The sequence below is a fragment of the Neomonachus schauinslandi genome, chromosome 15 (assembly GCF_002201575.2).
Source record: "Neomonachus schauinslandi chromosome 15, ASM220157v2, whole genome shotgun sequence".
NCBI classification, from domain to species: domain Eukaryota; kingdom Metazoa; phylum Chordata; class Mammalia; order Carnivora; family Phocidae; genus Neomonachus; species Neomonachus schauinslandi.
The window spans coordinates 8,847,779-8,863,365 of NC_058417.1; the positions used below are offsets into that span (position 1 = coordinate 8,847,779).

The 15,587-nt window shown below is 39.8% G+C and overlaps 1 protein-coding gene across 1 annotated transcript in view; it reads right to left on the bottom strand.

Annotated features, from left to right (window-relative positions):
- TEKT3 (tektin 3) overlaps positions 1-1,760 on the bottom strand; it is a 31,980-nt gene extending 30,220 nt beyond the window's left edge. The window contains exon 1 of the mRNA XM_021694786.1: positions 1,182-1,760. Coding sequence (XP_021550461.1) covers positions 1,182-1,760 — 579 coding nt within the window. The remainder of the gene's footprint in view (positions 1-1,181) is intronic.
- Positions 1,761-15,587: the final 13,827 nt, after the last annotated feature.

Sequence of the window (15,587 nt, forward strand, 5' to 3'; positions counted from 1 at the left end):
ATACAAATTAGACCCATATCACTGAGAGGAGTACTGAAAGGAAGAAACTGGATGTCCTCTGGAAATTCAGAGGGCAAGTGGCTATCATTTTAAGGATACTCTAGAGTGGAGTGGGTAAGGTGGGGTGCAGAATAGACCAGGAAACCTCAAAATGAGCCAGAGCACAAAGAAAGTATGGAAGGGCTTCCGATCCTGAAAAACATCTAATGATAAGTTAATTTAAAAGGACATCATTTGAGAAATCCTTTCTTAGGATTTCTGGAGGTTGTGTGTATTTTTGTGTGCTTGTGTTTGGTGGGGGGACGGGGTGGGAGTGTGCAATAAGAAATAACAACGTTCAGGGGTCTCCAACAGACTCTTCAACCCACTAGACTTCTAGCTCCTTAATTCTCTAAACTCTTCTGCTACAGATGTCATAATAAAGACCTACTGCAAATGCTTATCACCTGGGAAGTAAGTCATACAAACATGAAGAAAAATGGTGTTTGCCTCATCAGTATATATACACTTCCTGATTTCTGTAATTTGTGCATCTTCAAATTACGGAATGTCTTCTTTCAATGGTGGTGGGTAGAATGGGGTTGGAGCCCCCTCCCCCAATCACACACTTGGTGGGTGAGCAGTAGCCAGAGGCCAGCAACAAACTAAAATGCTGCCTCCATGACCATAACAACTGGCTTAACCTCAGGCGCATTTCTCTATTCAATCAAACTCACCCCATCTCCTAAGATGGTCTCATTGATCATTTCACTGTGCCCTAAAAAGGAATCATAACATATGCACAGGAGGCATTTCATGACACAGATTAAAAGAATAGTACTTTTTTCCTTCAAATATTATATACAATAATCCAGCGACAGCAATGCCCAGGTAGCCTATTTAATAAATGGGTAGATGGCATTCTTACCATAAAACACTGTGGACCCTGAGGGTGTCTCTCTACTTAACCTCCTTTGCTTTGCATTCAGAATTCATTCTACTTAAATAGTTGTTCTCTAGGATGTGTAAAACTGGTCATGGTTTTACCAACTACTGAAAGTAGTTGTAGATGGACTGATAGGACGTTGGCTTCTATAGGTGAAGTGAAGCATAATTTGGCAGAGAATAACCACAGTAATTCACTTAGTGGATTATAATCATACAAATATGTAGTGTCTTTTATTATAAGGTCTTATATTTACCTGAAGAGGGGCTTCTGTCTCCATCAAAGCCCTCTCCAATTTTTTCTTAACATCAGTGAGTTCATTTGTCTCTCCAATCATTGCATCCAACTCATGAGTGATTTCAGATTTCCAAAATCCTATGTCATTGACTCGTTCTCCCAAATTTTGGGTGGAGTCTGCTTGAGTTTTTCTTGTTTGCTGATATTTGTCTTGAATCAAGCGAGATGTATCTACCCTTAGTCTCTCTGAATTATGTCGGGAAGTGTTGGATTCTAGATAGTTGGTTAAATTGGACCTGTACCAATCATCAGGAGTATACCTTGTGAAGAGAGTGGTTCTATTGGAAACAAAGGGAAGCATGGTACTCTCACACACCTTCTGAGATCTGGTGCAGTACGGACCCAAGGTCGGCAAGTTGGAGGCTACTTTGTAGTATGTACTTGGTCTCCAAGGAAGGCTCAAGGTATGGGTTAAATTGTAGTGGGGGAAGCGGTCCCTATAGCTTGATGCCATAGTACTGATGGCTGGTAGAAAGTTGGTCGGTGTTGGTCTAGGGTGGGCATAAGTTGCCGTTAACGTAGAACCTAAAGGCTCCATGATGCTCAAACGCTATTTGTAAATCTCTCCTGTTTAAAAGGGGGGGAGGATGTAAAAACAGACAGTCACATAAATTAATCTTTGGTGAAAATTTACAAATAAAAGCCACATTTGACTTTTAGTAGCAGTACTCCCTAACATATTAGGTATTTGTTCTAATTTGATATCCACCCTTACCAGTGATAATATGTTCCAAAAATATTTTTTCCCATCTCTGTTTCTAGAATATATTAAAAACTACTTTTTTTTTGGATTGGCCACTTGAATTTCTGAAATTTTTTTAAATTATGATTTAAATTTAAGTTATTATTATCTTGTAACAAATCTAAATTAAGAGCCTGAAGTATGCATTTTAACAGGGACTCAAATCTTGGCTCTGCTATTTACTAGCTGTGAGGCATTGGGCAAATTACTTAAGCTATCCATACCTCAATTTCCTCATCTCTAAAATGGGAATAATAGTAGTACTTACTTCTCTGGATTATTATGAGAGGTATTACCAGCAGGATGTTACTTGGCAGCATTTCCCCTACCAAGTCATCCTAAATGAGCACAAAACCTGGATAACAATAGTGTGCTTGGTGTGCAAACATAGCTCAAGGCAAATACCTGGCTCCCTTCTCCTGGCAACTTCCCACCTCTAGGCACCTCGGATACAGACACTCTAGAGCAGTTATGAGAGTAAGCAAGACAATGCTAAGCACTTGAAATGCTTATCACAGTTCTGGGCTCAAAATAAACGTTCAATAAATGTGAGCTTTTTAAACTACTAATTCAAAAGAGTATATAAAATAAAAGATAAATATCCATCCCTCCCCCAAAAGGGAACACTTTGAACATTGAGTAGTTCATTAATAGCTGTTTCTTTCCAGATTTTCCTATTATATACCAACATATGTATCATTTTTAAAGCTACCTTAAAAATGCATCTACTTATATACAATTTATACATATGAACAGAGCTTTTTAAATACAAATATTGAATTATCTTAATCATTATATGTATTATTTATCATTATTAATCATTATATGTATATATTATTATACATTATTAATCATTATATGTATTATTTTTTTCTTTTTTTTTTAAGATTTTATTTATTTATTCATGAGGGACAGAGAGAGAGAGAGAGAGGCAGAGGGAGAAGCAGGCTCCCAAGGAGCAGGAAGCCTGATGCGGGGCTTGATCCCAGGACGCTGGGATCATGACCTGAGCCAAAGGCAGACGCTTAACCGACTGAGCCACCCAGGCGCCCTAGAACACACATTTTTTAAAATATTTCTGACCTCTCCCCCTGTTAGAACATATAGATCCACTTCATTCTTTTTACCAGTTGAAAAGTATTCTATTGTCTAGAACTTTTGGTTATTATTAGCCCAGACCACAGCTGATTGACATACTTTTCAGCATGTAAACATCATTCTGTTTGGGGGTTAATGTCTATGGACTCATTTACTGAAAAGGAAAAATAAATCAGATCCAATTCTATAACCATCTCAGGAAAAAAAAAAATCATTCAATGATTATTTAAATAGCTATGTCTTAAGGCCTTTGGTCCCCAAACCACAAAATAATCTATTTGTAGAATTGTGGTCAAATTGAAACACTCATTCCACATGTGGTGAAATAGTTGCCCATGCAATTGTGGTGGCCCACACAACCCTAGCTCCCTGACCTTTTCCTAATTCTTCCCTCCCTCAGTCCCCAGATACCTTGTATTGGCCAAGCTTATGAGTATGGTGGTGAAAAAGAAACCTTAATAATCACTTGCAGTTCTTCCCCTCAGTTTGGAAGTTAAACAATGTTTTTCAAAAAAGAAAATTCAAAGCAACCTGAGGCCTTAGGGTCCTCATGGCTAATTTCAGTTCTAACCTCTTCTCCAGTCAAATCTAGAAATAATCTTGTCAGTTTTCTTTCAGCAAGAAACTTCAAGTGGGCTTTGGGCCACTCTTACTTGGATTTTCTTAATTCTTGACAATAAAAGCTAGCAATTTACTTGGTCCTTCAACCAAGGAATTCCAAGTGTAGAATTACCACATATGTTTACTCAACACCTATTATGTTGAAGTCTTGAGCCATCTAAACCCATGTTTTTCAAACCATGAGTCATCTACTATGAGTGGTGATTTGTGCAATGCAGAGGCTCATAAGCCAGAGGAGACATATGGATTGAGAAATTCAATATAGTTTACAAAACTTTCCAGTGATATGCTTTTTAATTAGGGATGGGGATATAATTTAAAATCTGGAATCTAAGCATAAAGCTCCATTGTTTAAAGTTCACAGATGAAGAGCTCCTCGTGTGTGGCAGTAAGTTTCACATGGAAATACAATATTCTACACAAGACAAAATATTCTATGCAGTTACACAATGGAAGTTCTAGCTCCAGCCAGCCATCTTATAAGTCATTCAGGAAGATGGATTAAAAAACAATAGCATGGCAACATCTTATATTCTGGGTCATTGTTGGTCAAGGAAACTGAGAGTGTCATGGCCTAAGAAATACTTAAAAATTCAAAATAGACTTGTGATTCCAACCATGATAGAGTAATAAAAACTAGACTTAGACTCTTACATCTAAAACACTAGACAAAATATATGAAATGCCTGTTTTGGACAATAGGGAGCACAAGACTCTGATCTCTGAGAAAAGAGAAACAAATAAGGCAAGCCCTCTGATTGTCCTGGCATTCTACCTGGAGGCAATTTCCAGATTACGGGAAAAACAGATGAAAACTGAACAGATCCTGGCAACTTTGTGAGTTGAGGAGGAGATCAGAATTTTGGGAAGCTGAGACAGCTGGAAGTTGTGAAGCAGGATTCCAGAATAATGCAAGCAATGTAGAAAAAGAGCTCCCTAAGTCTATATAGGGGTCCACTTGTGTCTTTGCTAAGCAATAGGATACACATACATCAAGGGACATTGCATGAACTTTGGCAAAGAATGATGGCAGGGTTGTCAGCTGAACAATTTCTAGAGCTCACAGAAGATGGAGAGACATTTTGAACTCAGACCACGTCAGAGTGGAGAGTTGTTGGTGATCACCTAGAGCATTCTGTGGAGACCCCAGAGAAGTCACACATTAGAGACAAGGCTGACCTATCTCTGGAGTGAAAGTACTAAAGATTCATTCCAGCAAAGCTTAAAAAGAGGCACAAAGAGATCCAATTAATCCACAAGTAATTTAATTGCCTGACAACATCAAGACATTCAAATATGTACTATCACAATGTCCAGCATTCAATCAAAATTACCAGACAAAGGTAATTTTGTCCAAAATTCCCTATTGTCCAAAACAGCATTCAGACAAAATTACCAGGAAAGATTTGATAGAACAAGCAAACAATATACAAGTATTTAAAGGAAAACAAGAACATAATGAACATAAAACAAGAACAGAATCTTTAAAAAAGAACCAAATGTAACTTCAGGAATAAAAATAAAAAATAACTTCAAGTATACAACATATACTTATACAGTATATACTTGAACAATTTCACTAGATGGGATTAACAGCAGAGTAGACACTGGAGAAATAAAGATTAGTGAGTTAAAATCTAAACAAACCAAAGCACAGACTTTCGGGGCACCTGGGTGGCTCAGTTGGTTAAGCGACTGCCTTCAGCTCAGGTCATGGTCCCAGAGTTCTGGGATCGAGCCCCGCATCGGGCTCCCTGCTCGGCGGGAAGCCTGCTTCTCTCTTTCCCACTCCCCCTGCTTGTGTTCCCTCTCGCTGTCTCTCTCTCTCTGTCAAATAAATAAATAAAATCTTAAAAAAAAAAAATGCTCTACCAAAGCACAGACTTTGTCTAACTGAGAAAAAAAAAAAGAGAAAAGCCTCAGTTATAGGCACAATATCAAGTAACAAACATCACGTATTTGGAGTGTCGTATAGAAAGGAGAGGGAGATAAAATATTTGAATAATGGCTGCATATTTTCCAAATTTGATGAAAACTATAAATCCTTAGGTCTAAGAAGCTCCAAACACTCCAAAAGGGTAAGCACACACACATACACACACACGTGCACACACTACTACCACCACCATCACCTCAAGGATCATCATAATCAAATTGCTGAAAATCAGCAATAAAGAGAAAAACTTAAAATCAGAGCAAAAAGACACATTACATAGAAAGGAACAATGGTTAGAATTCGTGCAGAATTCTTGTCAAAATCTATGCATGCCAGAAGACAATCAAACAACATCTTTAAATGGCGGGGGGGGGGGGGGGAAGAAAACCCCAAAATTTTTGTGTCCAGTGAATTCCTCCTTCAAAGATGAAGGTGGAATAAAATTTTTTCATAAAAATAAAAGCCAAGATTATTCATCATCAGCAGAACTGCACTAAAAGAATTGTTAAAAGAAATTCTTCAGGCAAAAAGAAACTGTACCAGATGGAGACTTGGATCTACACAAAGAAATAAAGTGCCAGAAATGGTATGTGTGCTAATATAAAAGATACTCTTTTCTAATTTTTAAGTTTCTTTAAAAGACGGTTGTGTAAAGTGAAATAATAAAAAATTATTGTGGAGTTCATAGTAAAAATAGAAGTAAATTATGTGGTCATAATAGCACAAATGTTGGAGAGCCGAAATGGAAATATATTATTCTAAGGGTCATAACTAAAATGGAATAATACTGTTTAAACATATACTGCAACAAGTTTAAAAATGCATATTGTAAACTTTAGAACATCAGTTCTCAAGATATGACCCAGAACCCACGGACTTGTCCTAAACCTTCTCAGGGGTGACAAGGTCAAAATTATTTTCACAGTAAATGCTCAGGTGCTATTTTCCTTTCTCACTCTAATTCTCTCACAGATTTACAATGGAGTTTTCCAGAGGTGACATGATATGTGATATCACAATAGACTAAATACAGTAGATAGGAGAACCCAGCTGCTAAGACAGAAATCAAAGAACTCTACCACATATGTAAAATGATGCTACTCTTCTCACTAGATATTTTTTGTTTCAGGAACATAGCTTTTTAATAAAACATTTTATTTATGTTACTATATAATGGATTGTAATGATTATTTTTAAAAGAATTGATATTTTTAACTGTTCAATTTTAATTTCTAATATAATTAATATTAATGGATGCAATCCTCATAAACTAAAGCTCTTTGAGATCCTCAACGTGAGGTTGTTTGAGTACAAAGGGGTCCTGAGACCAAAAATATTTTGAACCACTGACCTGGAACATCTTCTAAAAAAGAAATAAAACAGAATTAAAGCTAATCACCTAAGGGGGGTGGGGATATAGAAGACTGACAAAGACACATAATTAATCCAAGAGAAAAGAGACAAAAGTAAGACAGAGGAAACAAGTAGCAAGATGGTAGATACAAACCAAATCACATTGTTAATTATATTTATAATAAATGGTTTAAACAATCAAATTAGAAGGCACAGATTCTTAAGCTGGTTTTTATAAAGCAATATTGAACTACATGCTGTCTCAAAAAAACCCATTTAAATATAAAACATAGATAAGTTAAAAATAAAAGTATGGAAAATGGTACACCATGTAAATACAAATCAAAAGAATACTGAAGTGGCTATATTAATAACAAACCAAGCAGACTTCAGGACAATAAGTACTATCACAAATAAAGAGAGAAATAAGGATAAAAGGATTAGTCAAGGAGATATAATGATCTTCAATGTCTATGTAACCACCAGTAGAATTTTAAACACAGAAAGCAAAAACTGGCAGAACTAAAATGAGAAATAGATCCACAGCTATAGCAGATATTTCAACACTTCTCTGTCAGTAATTGTTAGAACAAATAGAAAACTGGTTAATAAATAGGCTCTTTGAATAATACAGGACCTAATTTACATCTATAGAACACACCACTCAAAACAGCAGATTCTTTTGTATCTATATGAGATGACAGATGTTAACTAAACTTATTGTGGTAGACATTTCACAATATATGTAAGGCATTATGCTGTATACCTTAAACTTATACAGTGTTACATGTTAATTTATCTCAATAAAACTGAAAGAAAAATATTTTTAAACAGCAATTACATACAATTTCCAACTACACAGAGAATACTCACCAAGGTAGACCATATACTGACCCTTAAACAAGTTCTCAATAAACATAAAATACTTAAATGATACAGAATATGTTCCTGACCATATTGAACTAAATTAGAAATCAATAGTAGAAAGATATTTGGGAAATTCTCAAATAGTAGGAAATTAAACAACACACTTTTTTTTCTAAGCAGGCTCCACGCCCAGCATGGAGTCCAATGAGAGGCCTTAACTCATGACCCTGAGATCAAGACCTGAGCGGACTCAAGAGTAGAATGCTCAGCTGACTGAGCCACCCAGGCATCCCTAAACAACACACTACTAAATATCCTCTAGGCCAATGAAGAAATCACATAGAAAATTAGGAAATATTTGGAACTGAATGAGAATAAAAACAGAGCATATCAAAATTGTGGGGTACAGCTAAAATAGTATTTAGGCAGAAGTATATAGCTTTCAATGCTTATACAAAAAAATAAAAATTAGCTAAAATCAATTATCTCAGGGCACCTGGGTGGCTCAGTCAATTAAGCATCTGCCTTCAGCTCAGGTCATGATCCTGGGGTCCTGGGATTGAGACCCACATTGGGCTCCCTGCTCTGGGGGAGTCTGCTTCTCCTCTCCCTCTGCCCCACCACCCCCACTCGTGCTCTCTCTCAAATAAATAAATAAAATCTTTTTAAAAATTAAAGATAAAATAAAATCAATGATCTCCACTTTATTCTTAATAAAGTAAGGGAAGCAAAGTAAGACCAAAGTAGAAGGAAAGAAATAATAAAAAGAGAGAAGTCAATGAAATAGAAAATGGACAAACGGGGCAGGGGGGGAAGCAGTGAAACTCTAACAATAAAATTGGTAGACCTCTCACCAGACTGATCAAGATAAAAAGAGAGGAAACAAATTACTAATATCTGTAATGAAAAAGAGATATTGACACAGACCCTGCAAACATTAGACAGTTAATAAAGCAATGTTACTAATAACTTTATGCCAAGAAATTTGACAACAGAGATGAAAGGTACAAAATGCTTTAAAAACACAAATACCCAAAACTGACTAAAGAAGAAATTGATCATCTGAATAGCCCTATGGTAGTTAAAAGAATTGAATCTATAGTTTAAAATATTTCCTCAAAGAAAACTTCATGCCTAAATGGGTTTGTTCAAATTTTAAGGAGGAGGTTTTTTTAAAGCCTATGGTTTAGTTGATGATGTGCATTTTACAACATTTAAATCATTCTCTAAATTCTAACTCAGTCACATCTTAACAGGGCTCGTGCAGCACATACTAAGATCATTAACTGATGCTATAAATGTCTCCTATTTGCAAGCAAACTGAACAAATTCTTTGGGAAAATGACTGAAAATAGCTGTGGAAAAATTCATACCCTAAGTTATGCAATTTTTTTTATTATACTTTTAGGCATGACCAAAAAACATTTTAAGAAATGAGGTCAAATACAGTGCTTGACTGTATTTATTTAACGTGAAGTCAATAGTTATTTACCTACTGAAAAAAAATGCTATAATTGTCTTCTATAAATATTAACATGCTAAAAATATAATCAATAACGCAAAGACGGTAGGTACAGGGAAGCTCCATTTATAATCCCAAAGATGACCTCAAGTTGGATAAACATATTTTATTAGCATATTTAGGCAAGGCTCTAAAATCACAAATATTTTAAGGTATACAAACCTGTGGATCTGGGGCGCCTGGGTGGCTCAGTCGTTGGGCGTCTGCCTTCGGCTCAGGTCATGATCCCAGGTCCTGGGATCGAGCCCCGCATCGGGCTCCCTGCTCAGCGGGAGGCCTGCTTCTCCCTCTCCCACTCCCCCTGCTTGTGTTCCCTTTCTCACTGCCTCTCTCTGTCAAATAAATAAAAAAAATAAAAAAAAAAATCTTAAAAAAAAAAAAAACCTGTGGATCATTTTCTGCGGAAGACATGACAAGTACAGATTTCCATGACTTGCTTCACACGGTGCCTCAGATCAATGACTAGGATAGGCTTGAAATGATCACATACAACGCCCCTTAGCTCCTTTGGTCATATCCATCTAACTACTCACAGTTTCAAACTGGGGCAAAAACAAAACCCTGAGCAGCAGATTTTTTAAAAAATTATATCAGATTTCAACACTTAAGCAATTTCTCTTTATGCATATATTAAATAAGAATGCAGGAAAAGTTAATCTCTTTCTTCGAAAAAAAAATGTTCAATACGGAACTCTCTTCTCTGAGAGTGGAAATATAAATTAATATACCTTGGAGATCTATGTGGCAGTCTCTAACAAAGTTGAAAAAGCACATTCTCCATGACTCAACTCAATTCAACTTTGTAATAGACCTAGAGAAACTCAAGTATGTACCCAAGAATGTACAAGAATGTTTCTAACAATAGACTTTTAGTCTATCAACAGGAGTAGGCATACATCATTGGTAAGTTCATACAAGCATTATCACACAGCAGTTAAAATGAGTGACCCAGAACACGACACCATTATATAAACTTTTAAAAATAACACTATATATTCGTTTTTGGACAAATACACAAGTAGAAAAGGTACACAAATATACAGAATGTAAGTAAACACTAAATTCTGGTAGATAGATACAGCTGGGAAACGAGAAGGGGAATGGGATTCCCAAGGGGTACATAGGAGGGAGGTCTCATCCACGACAGTAACGTTAGCTTGTTTGTTCGAAGTGAGGCATGAGTGCATGGATGCTTGAACACTCTACTTATTGAGTAAAATATTTCACTTCAAAAAGAAGAGTAGAATATTTTATCAGAAACCTCGAAACACTTTGCCCATTAGTGAAACAATTTGCTTGCTTTTTTCACGGTGGCCAAACAAGTAATATTACCCATTTCTAAAATATTTATCTACACCATCATAAGCATCCAGGGAGAAAACATAAAGGGGCTTGGTCTAAAAGGTCAAAACACAAGTTAAGAGCTTCAGAGTCAGAGCGGAACAGAAAGGGCCACAGGCCTTGAGAGAACACCGGCCCTGATCAGAATCTCAGGAACTGTCTTTGAACAGCCAGGTGGTTGGACTGCCGTCCCCTTGACGGCACTTGAAAACAGCGCTACCGGGGAAAAGCACAGCACTGCTAACTGGTGTTAAGAAATTACACCAGGGAGCACAGGGTCGGGGGGTCGGACTCCCCTTTGCTGGTTCCGCATTTAGAAATAACTTCTCAATCCCTGAAAAGCGTCAGAAATGTCAGTTACAAAGGCATGGGGTTGGGGGTTGGGTAGCGGGTACCAGTGGGTCTGTGGGGTTTCTATTCTGAAGGGTGGGAGCAGGGAAGTGCAGATTGGGGAGAGGAATTCCAGGGTTTCCACGACTTCACCCCGAATTCTGAGGTCAGACGTTGGGGCCTCACTGGGGAAGGGGACGCTGTAGGGGTCGTCCCAGCGGCAGGCAGGAGCCGACCAGACCACTCACCTGCCAGCGGCTGCGGGCGAGGGGCGGGGAAGGGGCGGTGAGCGGTAAGGATGGCAGCCCCCCACCTACCGCCCTTGATGGCTGGGACCCCGACAGGTCCGGCCCTGGCCCCGCCTTCCCCACCTGTGACGTCAGCTCCCGCGGACCACTCAACGGTCGCCCCCGCCGGCTCGCCGGGAGCCGATTGGCCGGTGGGAGGAAAGGCGGGAGGCGGGAGCGGGAGGAACGGGGGGAAACTCTGCGGCGGGCGGTTGCCATGGACGCTCTCGCGCCTAGTAACCACGGCTCCCGAGTAGACCGGCTCCGTCGCGGACGTGACCGGGTGAAGCGCAACCCAAGGGAGAGGCCGCGGTGATACCCCCGCCGCTCCTGCGGCACCGGAATGGAAACTCTTCCGCGGCAGAGGGCTTGGTGGCCCATTCTAGGTGCAGGACGCGGACAAGCCTCCACATTTACACCTGTCTTCCGCCCAGCCGGGCTTCTCCCGTGGGGGCATTATCTAGTGACCGTCCCCTCCTTCCTCACTTTCTAAGGAAAAGATTTGGGGTTTCCCCCTCTCTCTCTTTAGCTAATATTTCCGTAAACAGTAGCCTCCACTAGTTCATCCAGAGGCTGGGTTACCTGTCTCCCATACATCACTGTTCACCCTTGCAACTTCCTTACAACCGTGTGGTAGGAATTTACGTTTTACACGAAAAAATTCAAGCTTGGAGAAGTTAATTGACATAGGCAAGGTCACCCAAACGGTAAGTGGCAGAATTACTGCTAAAACTCAGATCTGTCCGGCTTCGAGGCGCTCTTTCCACAAGGCAACAGTCTTAGTGGGTGAACAGTGAGGCCATGGAGTTACTATTAGGGCTAAGGAAAATACAGCCCTCAGTTAATCAGTCTTGGTTGGTCTGGGAACCCCTGTGTGACACTCCACCAAAGGGTAACAGCGGGGGACTTGCTGCCAGGATAAGGCACCATCAGGCTGGCCCCTAACAGACCTTAGTGAGGTGACTAAAGGTGAGGGACCTCAGCTTTGCCAATTCAGAAAAGTGTTTCGGTCTCCTTTCCAAGTTTATTAGAGGCTAACTCACATTAACTGAACTCCTAGGAACCTGAACTAGAAAAGCAGGGGTGGGGGGGTGCCACCACAAGGGTTTATATTAAGCAACAAGCACCTCTGACAATGGAGACAAGCCCAGAATATTTACCCCAAGCAGGAAAACCACAGACAACATCCGATGATCAGAAGCTGCTCATTAGCCTGGCCACGGGACTAAACGGCCAAGTCTAGTCTCCCAGACCCCACCAGGGTACCAGGGCTCCCCAACCCTGTCCTTCTGTTCTCCTATGTTCCTTACCAACAACTCTTTCTATTTCTGGCCTCACAAACATTTTACCTTCAGATACCTTTTTTTAAAATTACTTTTTCTCATGCAGAGTTTATATCTTGTATTCATTCTCAGAATTCTGGATGGGTCTGTAGGCTGTAGACTTGGTAAATGCTACCATGGGTCTAAAATGGTACCGGTTCATTTGTTCTGGTTTTTAGATTTCACATGTAAGTGAAGTCATATGGCATTCGTCTTTCTCTGTCTGACTTATTTCCAAACAAACAAACAAAAACAGAAAGAGACACATAAATGCAGAGAACAGACTGGTGGTCGCCAGAGGAGAGGGGGTAGGGAAATGGGCAAAATACGTGAAGTGGATTCAGAGGTATAATCTTCCAGCTCCAAAATAAATAAGTCACAGGAATGAAAAGTAGGGCATAGGGAATGTATATGCTATATATCATAGTAACTTGGTAGGATGACAGATGGTACCTACACTTTTCATGGTGAACATTGCATAATATATAATTGTCCATTTGCTATGTTATACACCTGAAACTACCATAACACCGTATGTCAACTATGCTTCAATTGGGGAGGGGGGACCCTACCTGTAAATACTACCAGCCAAAAGGCCTGCAATAGTCCTAGAACGGATTTAACTGCCTGTTAAAGATGACACCCAGTCTTTGTGCTTGGCATGTGTTAAAATGCCTAATATCACCACTAATTGAATATCAAATTCATTCAATGTCTGATCTAAAAATAAACAGGTGAAATTATAGCAGAATTTGGTCCTTTGAATGATACATGGAGCCAGTGAAATTTTAAAACCTTCTGATGAAAATTTCTGGTTACACTGGTCAGCTCTGGTCTCCACAGAAAGAATTGAATGATTTTTTAAAAAATAATCCAGATGTCCTCCCCCTAAAATTGTTATGTGATCATCGAGTCTTTGACAGAATGAAGAGGTTAGTTGTCTCCCCCCTCAGCTTTATTTTACAATGGAGAGCCCCTACAATGCTTATTTGTCCCTGTTTATAAAGAGAATATAGCAAAATAATGTACATTCAGCTAATCAACCTCACATTTGTCAGCAGCTTCATGAGTTCAGGGGTGAGTCTGTTTCTGTCCATCTCTGTATCTGCCGGACCTGGCTTGGTACCTGCTGCAAAGCAGGTGCGCAATCGATGTTTGTTAAATGGAGTGAATCTGTGATGACTGGCGGGATAGGAGATCATCAAATGTATGGAAGTAGAGAAGCAATAAAGCAGAGTCTCCACACCTGACCACCCCATCTCCCCTCCACACCTGACCACCCCGTCTCCCCTCCACACCTGACCACCCCATCTCCCCCTCAACACATCACCCCGCCTCCCCCTCCACACCTGACCACCCCATCTCCCCTCCACACCTGACTACCTCCCATCTCTTCTCTCACTCATGTCTTCATCCTTAGGCAAAGGAGACTTTCTCATTAATGGTCACTCAGAACCACATTGCATCCCACCATTCAGATATCTAAAATATTTCCTTTCCTCTCCAGCATCTTTTACTTCTCTTACTCCCTAGAGAACTTCCCTTCCATCTCCCAACATACTCCAACCATTGCTGTTACTGAATTAAGACCCTAGGCTTTCCTGCATCATGAAGTCATTGACTTATACCTCTCTTCCTTACCCCATCAAATCCCTAATAAATGGGACCATGACCATGGCGTCTACATAGATTTTTGCCATGTAGAGTCCAAGGAGTCAAGTTTTGTATATATGTTGTTAGCTCCCATGTCTACATCTCTGATCCAGTGTTCCAGTCTGGTTTGACATGTGCAGGACATGTCTAAATCTGTGCAGGACAGCCTGTTGCCACCACCTTCCACCATGACTCTCTTGGACTTGACAAACACCTCATTTGTCCAAATTATGTCCCATAATCTTTAGCAAAATCTCTTTACATGAAGCAGGGACCCAATGTTCAAAGTAAAACATTGAAGCCCCTTTGTCCCTCTGCTTCCCCATTTCTAGCTATGATAAAAACACAGACTAGAAATCTCTCATTCATTCATTCAACCATTACTTAATAAGTGTCTGCTACCATACACCAGGCACTGAAAGCAGAGAACAAATAACACAGGGTCCCTGCCCTAAAGCAGCGCCAAGTTGGGAAAGATGGAATATGGGTGAGCTCTCCAACCCTCTCTCCCCACTCCATGACCCCAAACATAGGTGAACACACAACCTCCGCCCCAGTTTCCCATTCTCCATGTGGGCCCCCAAGAACAGCCTGTAATTTTTCTGCATCCATGATTTGTTCGGACTGTCCCCACAACTTGGAGCTCCCTTCCTCCCATCTCTGCCTATATAAATGCTACTCATTGTTTGACGCTAAGGGCAAATGCTACCTCCAAAACATTATATATTTTGCTCATCAAACTGAACTATTCTTCTCTATCCCGTTAGTTTGTATGGCAAGTATGGTATAATTCACTTGATGCTATATTTATTTACTAATGTTTTGGCCTCACTCCCTGGAGTACGCCTTGTATCTGCACACACATGCACACACCCCATTATTGGACTGCAATAATAATCGTAGTTGATATTTAATGAATCCTCACTCTGTGCCATATACCGTATCTTATGCTAGGGCTTTACATGCATAATCTCATTTATTTCTCTTACTAGCAGTAAGGAATAGATTATTATTACTTCTATTTTTTAGATGAGGCAATGTAGGTTTGGAGATGTTGGGTGGCTTGCCCGAGGCCACACAGACAGCGAGAGGAAGAGCCATGCTCTGAATCCAGGTCTGTCTGGTCTTAACTTCTATGCTCTTTGCCTCTATATGATAAACAAGTTTGAAATAAGTCATGTGTCAGAAACACAATACCAACCACAAAGAAGTAGTTTTAAAGGATTACACCATGGCAGGCACTGGCCTTCACATCCATGAACTTCAACTCATCAACACCCCTGGGGGAAAGGT